Source organism: Pinus tabuliformis, chromosome 9 (genome assembly GCF_031772625.1).
Source record: "Pinus tabuliformis cultivar Carrire ecotype Pingquan chromosome 9, CPIR1, whole genome shotgun sequence".
NCBI lineage: Eukaryota > Viridiplantae > Streptophyta > Pinopsida > Pinales > Pinaceae > Pinus > Pinus tabuliformis.
Window position 1 is genome coordinate 175,795,517 of NC_142307.1, and position 6,800 is coordinate 175,802,316.

The 6,800-nt window shown below is 42.0% G+C and overlaps 1 protein-coding gene across 1 annotated transcript; it reads left to right on the forward strand.

The window, feature by feature from the left end:
* The first annotated feature begins 357 nt into the window (after positions 1-357).
* On the forward strand, positions 358-1,497 carry LOC149147674 (uncharacterized). Its single transcript, XM_089444715.1, has 2 exons — positions 358-1,127; positions 1,220-1,497. Exon 1 carries the CDS (start codon positions 375-377, stop codon positions 1,083-1,085), a length of 711 nt encoding a protein of 236 aa, XP_089300841.1. The 5' UTR covers positions 358-374; the 3' UTR covers positions 1,086-1,127; positions 1,220-1,497.
* The last annotated feature ends 5,303 nt before the right edge of the window (positions 1,498-6,800 follow it).

Sequence of the window (6,800 nt, forward strand, 5' to 3'; positions counted from 1 at the left end):
GATGGTAAGTGTTGGAATTTTGGGGGCCGAACCCTGAGATCAATAAAAACTTTAATGTTTACCACTGGATATCAAAATATTTCTGAAATTTACAATTGAGTAAAAATGCCATATGTAATAGTTAGACTCCAGACAGTAAACTTTTGAAAAAAGAGACACTATCGTGAAGCAAATATCTTCCAGATTTTAACGAGATGTCAGACGAACACTCTTTTAACTTCGAAATTAGTTTTAAAAGAGAAACAATGTCAGTGACAGGCAGACCCACTCTACAATAGTATCAACCACCGCGTTGCATCCGGAGATTGCTATATATAGCAATCATCTATAACCATCTTATACGAACCATTACGCTTTTGGAGTTCTCTACTGCCATGCAGAAGATGGCTGTGCTTGCGGGGATGTATTTCATTTGCAAGTTATTGCTGGTTCTGATTGCTAGCTGCACTTTTTCAGCAAATCCGTCAATTGCCTCGTCCTATAACTCGCCACCTCTGAAGCGTTACCATTATAAATCACCTCCTTCTCCATCTGACGTTCCATCTCCAGTTCATTCTGAGCTGCCCCCTGCACCCACACCCGTCCCGAAGCCCCCAGTCGTGGAGACACCACCGCCACTGCAAAGTAAACCTCCTCCTGAGGCTGTGCCAGTTTCTCCTCCATACAAGTACAAATCTCCACCTCCTCCAGAGGCTGTGCCAGTTTCTCCTCCATACAAGTACAAATCTCCACCTCCTCCCGAGGTGGAGATTTCCCCACCAAAACCAACTACTTTTCCATATGCTAAGCCTCCGCTAGCTCACAAACACCTTCCTCCTCCTCCTTCACCAACAAAACCATGGCCAACTCCTCCTGCTCCAGAGCACAAAACTTCTCCAGTGACTAAACCACCAAAAACTCCGCCATCCCCATCAGAAAAACCATACGAATACAAATCTCCTCCTCCGCCAACCCATATTGTTGTAAGTCCTACTCCTCCCACAGCAGAGCCTACTTCCTCTCCTCCCCCTCCGAAACCAATCGCCTATGCCTCGCCACCTACGAACCATTACTCTTACAAGTCTCCGTCGCCGCCGCTATATTAGCTTCTGCCAAGCAAATGTGAAGCACCATTGTCGAATAATAAGGTAAGTTATTATTCATTACAATGTTTGATGTATCTTCGATCTTCAATTTCTTATTGTTTGCGTTATAACTATGGATTTCTTGATGTGTGCAGATCAGCTTCATTGCAGTCTTTTGGATCATTTCGAGATTACAATATGCGTATGCTTGCTTGCAGGTTATTAGGATATAGAATAACATCATGGAGAAGATGGATATATTACTCATTTAGCTATAGACGTTGCTGAGGTGCTTAGAGTACAGAGCCATCTCTGCCAGAAGTTTGTTTTGTAATACCTTTTCTGAAGGATGTTCGTTTTGTAATCTCTTGTCTGAATGATGCCATTCTGGTATTTTTATAATAAAACCTCCTTATGTTGTAAGAAAATACAATGCTTCGATTGCGATGCGAGGGATTCTCCTTTTTCATGGTTTTGGACGAAAATAAAGAATAAAGATTCTTAATTAACCATTGAAACAATATACATAAATATAATAAATTCACATAAGGGAAGTCCGGATAATCATAGGATACCTCGTACGTCTTTCTGTTAATCTTTGGACTTTGTAGAACATAGTCCATCAAATAATTTTCATGAATAGCAACGCCGTGGTAATTTTAACGAGGCATAAATATTTCCGATAAATTTGAACCATGCCGATGGTGTGCGGAGCTGATGCAGAGGAAAAAGATCAATATGATTATATTGATGCCGATTAAGTTCATCAAACTACATCATAAAAGACTATCAGAACTAAGAAATTCAGCGAAAATTACACTACGCACTGATCCGATGTTAATAAGGGGTGAGCAATGCCAAATAAATGTGATTGAACGCAGGAATCTCGAAACCTACTGACCATCCTCGAAAAAAAGCCGAACTTGCAGGCCAACGGTGGGCTTCTCGCATTCATTCTGGCATCAAGAAAGTACTCCTCCATCGTTGACCTATTATTTTCAGAACTGTAGGCTCATAGAAAATCACTCTCTACGTATGGAGATGGATGTTTGTGAAACGATAGGAGAATTGCAGATGTAGGAAATATTAGGGAATCTGGGTTCAAATAATTGATCCCTCTGCCAATCATCAAAATCTGCTTTGAAGACTTCAAGCCTTCGGTCCAACCTTGTGTTGGGAATTTTTGATAATTCCAGAAACAAAAGAACAGAGAATAATGCGCTATTTTTAACACAGGAAACAGAATATTTCACACAAAAAAAACTTTGTTTTCATTAAGGAGACTGCTGTTACAAGTTCTTCCTCTAACAGAGGAATTCTTCTAAATAAAACCGGAAAACTTTCTGATGGACTCAGCCCACATGACCGCTCACTCCGATGCCTACGCGGGAATTACGTGGCAACTTGGAATAATGGACTGCAGATTACTCGGTATATGGGTTGATTCGCCGGCAATTGGATTTATGGTCGCTGCAATTATCCCATGTACTGGCACCGTTGATTGGTACCTCCGTCTCCCGTTAACTCCCAACTGTCCTCCCTCGGTCTTCACGTTTCCGCTTAGGTATGAGCGATCAAACCCTCGCTGTGGTCATTTGGCTTGTGTCTTCGTTGGGTTCTGTAAGCTCTGCGTATTCGATGCCTTCTGGTGGTTTTGACCTGGGTTTATGCTGTTCGTTCCCCAACTCGGAATACTGTTTGGACGTTTCCTTCCTCAGCTGCTTACAATGCTGGTAAGGTCTGTTCTTACTTGCTCTATTTTTGTTCCTGACGGATCCTTGGTCTACGTTTGCGTTTTCCTTTCTTGTAAATGACTGTATGAATGTTTATGGTTTTGTTCTTTTTGTCACTGCATTCGACTATCGACTAGACTGCTCCAGATGTTTGTTCTCTGGCTCCGTTTCTTGGTTATCCTTCCGGCGCCTTCGTAAATCCACCAGGTAATTTCTCTGTTCTATGCTAGCAGTATATGCTCGTTTCCTGGTTATCCTTCCGACGCCTTCGTAAATCCACCAGGTAATTTCTCTGTTCTATGCTAGCAGTATATGCTCTTTTCTTACTCAGCTCACTAACGTTCTCGGCTCCTTCGTGAGTAGGTCCTCTGATACAACTATTTCGGCCTCGGCTTCCCAATGTTAGGTAAGTAGTTTGTATTCTGTTTTGTTACCAACTGTTAGTTATCTATTTCTATTTGCATGCTCCTCCCTGTGTTTATGACATTGTGCTGTTGGTTGCAGGGTCCGATTCCTTGGAGGGATTTGGAGCCCGGCGACTTGGTTGGTGATTCAAAACAACTCCACACTCGACAGCTCAGAGGTCTCAGTTCGACACAGGTAGCGACATTCTTCCGCTCTGGCTTCTGTTGTTAATTCCTTTCACAAACGGATGTGTCGATGGCTTGCTGTATTCCCGTCGGTGGTAGTCTTGGCTGTTGAACTTACAGTTGTGATGTTACTGTCTGGTTCCTTGTAGTGGCGTCGTGGGCTTCCAAACCCTTGTGTTATCCTGTCTGAATGTTTTCCAAGGAATTTATTTTCTTTAACACGACACTGTAACTATTGAACGTTCTTGTTTCGACTGATATATCTATGAAATGAATTTGTAGTGACTTTCTTTTGTTTCCTTTACGTATACATTTGAATGTAAAGGTTTGTGAATATTCGTGAGGGTTCATACCTGGTAGTGTTTTAATTTTGATTTCCCATCTGTGGATTATGTGCTCGACCGGCCTTGTTATTTCTACATATGGGTCTTCTCGTGAACTGGTAACAGTTCTTTAGTCCCTCGTCCTAGAGTTCATTCAAGTGTTGTCCAGCCTCAGTTCTCCTTCCTGGACCTACGTGCTTGTGTTCTTGTATGTGACCACACGCCTCTACAACGCACATAAAAGAAACTGAGTGTGATATGGTATAACAGTTCAATTAGTTAGGGACGCTATGGAGGTTAGAATACACAAAATAATGTTTGTAAAAAAAAAAATTTCTTTATTTCCCAGAATATCGAAGAAGAAGAACTATGATGTTTTGTCCACCTTTTTAACCACTGGTAGATGGTTAGTAGTTTCTTTCCAACTGTTGTTGGTTATGTTTTGAGTAGTTACATCAGTTTTGTTCCGAACTGTTTCTTTGTCGTTAGTCATTATCACATGGACAAAAATTGACTGTCTTAAAATCCTAATCCTAAATAATTAACATTCCTAATAACATTTCTTATGTTCCTAATTACTGTTCAGCTACTTGACTCTTCCAGCCTAATTAGATGAAAGTAAAAAAAAATAAACAACCATATTATCACTGCAAAGAATTTTCTCCTTCGTTCCCTTCAGAGACCATTCCGCCTTTATTTTGTCTTTGCCCTGTCAGCCAGATGCTCCTGCATCAGGCTCCCGGGGTAAGAGAAAATCATGGCTCTGTTCCATGAGCTCCTCCACCGAATAGCCAGCCTTCTGTATCTGTGTCGCGTCGAGCCACGAACTATCCTCAATTGGTCGGTTTTTCCACTTGACGAGATATCGCAGATATTCCTTCCTGCTTGTCTTCTCGGCTCCCTGGGTATCGAGAATTCCCTCAATCTCATGGGGTTGAACCATAGGCATATGCCTCATCCAAGAACTGTCCTCAACTTGGGTGTCCCGTTCTGGCCGTACCACACTGTCGTCCTCTGCGTGGGCAGTATATGGGAACAGGTCCGCCACATTGAAAATAGGTGATATGCCTATGTCAGGTGGCAGCTGAATTTCGTAAGCGTTGGCTGAGAACTTACGCAAAATCTTGCAGGGACCAATCTTTTTAAATTTCAACTTATTATATGTGCCCTTAGGAAATCGTTCTTTGCGCAAGTGTGTAAGGACCTCGTCTCCAACATCAAATTGGACTTCCCTCCGCCTTGAATCTTCTTGCTGCTTATATTTCTGTACGTTGTCCTGCAACTTTAATTTTACCCGTTCGTGTAGTTCACTCATCGCTTCGGCAAAATCTTCGCCATCCGCACTTCTCCACTCCAATTTCCCCAAATCTCGTAGTTCATGTATTCCCCGAGGATGCATGCCGTACAAGATTTGAAATGGGATGTGTCTGGTGCTACGATTTGGTGAATCATTATAAGCAAATTCCGCCTAAGCGAGAGCACGATCCCATAACCGTGAATTTTCCCTAGTCAAACTCCGTAATAAATTTCCCAAACTCCTGTTCACTACTTCCATTTGTCCATCAGTCTGCGGATGATACGCAGAACTGAAATTCAATTGCATGCCCAACTTTTTCCACAGGGTACGCCAAAAGTGTCCTGTGAATTTTACGTCCCTGTCAGAAACAATAGATCTGGGTAGGCTGTGTAATCTAACAATCTCTGTGAAAAACAGGTGAGCTACATACGTGGCATCACTAGTTTTTCGGCAAGGGATGAAATGTGCCATCTTTGAAAACCTGTCTACCGCCACCATCAGTAAATCGTACCCGCACTGCATTCTAGGTAGTCTTAAGACAAAGTCAATGCTGACTGAGTCCCATGGCCTGCTTGGAACGGGTAGCGGTGTGTAAAGTCCACTATTTTGACTGTGACCCTTAGGTAGCTGGCATACTTTACACCGGTTCACATATCGCTGTACATCCCTGCGCATTCTAGGCTAGTAATAAAAATGTCTGAGCTGCTCCAAAGTTTTGTCTATGCCGAAATGACCGGCTAGACGCCCACTATGTTTCTCCCATATGATATTTTCCCTCATCGAAATAGTCTGGGATACACAACTGTCCACCTCTGAATAATAGGCCTTCCTGCAAATTCTAGTCCAACCACGGACTTGTATTTCTCAGCACAGAATTTTGGCAGGCTTCAAAGGCTTCCTTGAAGCCCGTGTCGGCCCGATACAAATCTTTTAGATGTTCGAATCCCATCACCTATATTGTACTTTCCTGTAAGAGCAAAGCTCTTCTACTCAAGGCATCTGTGACTTTATTGGCTTGCCCACTGATGTGTTTTAACACGAAATTGAAACTCTGTAGATATTCTACCCATTTGGCATGTTTATGGTTTAATTTGTGTTGTTGCATTACATATTGCAGCGCTGAATTATCAAAGAGTAACACAAACGCGTTTCCCGGCAGGTAGTATCTCCAATGCTTTAAAGCTTGGACCACGGCATAAAATTCCTTGTCATATGAGGAATATTTATGCCTTCTTTTGTTCAATTTATCACTAAATAATGCCACTGGTCTATCTTCCTGACTAAGCACAGCGCCAATAGCTGTCCCACAGCTTGTTAAAATCTGGCAGCCTTAAAATTGGCCTCTCTGTAATCTTCCGCTTCAAAAGCCGAAAGCTTTCTTCCGCTGATCTAGTCCAACAAAAAGGTTGACTAGCTTTTTGATGGTGTCTAGCATTGGTGCATAGATTTCACTGAAATTTCTAATAAACTTTCGATAAAATACTTGCCAATCCGTGAAAGTTATGTACCTCAAACAAGCTCTTTGGTGATGGCCAGTTGGTGATTGCTGCGATCTTTTCTGGATCCATCTTCAATTCATTTTTTGCAACTACAAACCCCAAATAAACCAGTTCCTTCTGAGGGAAAGTACATTTTTTTAAGTTTATCAGCAGTTTGTTCTGCTGCAACTTCTCTAGCACTCTTCGAATGTGTTGAAGGTGCTCTCCCTTTGTTCTGCTGAAAATCAAAATATCGTCGAGATAGACTATCACAAACTTGCCAATAAATTCCTTTAATATCTCATTCATCAACCT

Coding starts and splice junctions, on each gene's coding strand:
- LOC149147674 (XM_089444715.1), top strand. CDS start 375: ATGCAGAAGATGGCTGTGCTTGCGGGGATGTATTTCATTTGCAAGTTA.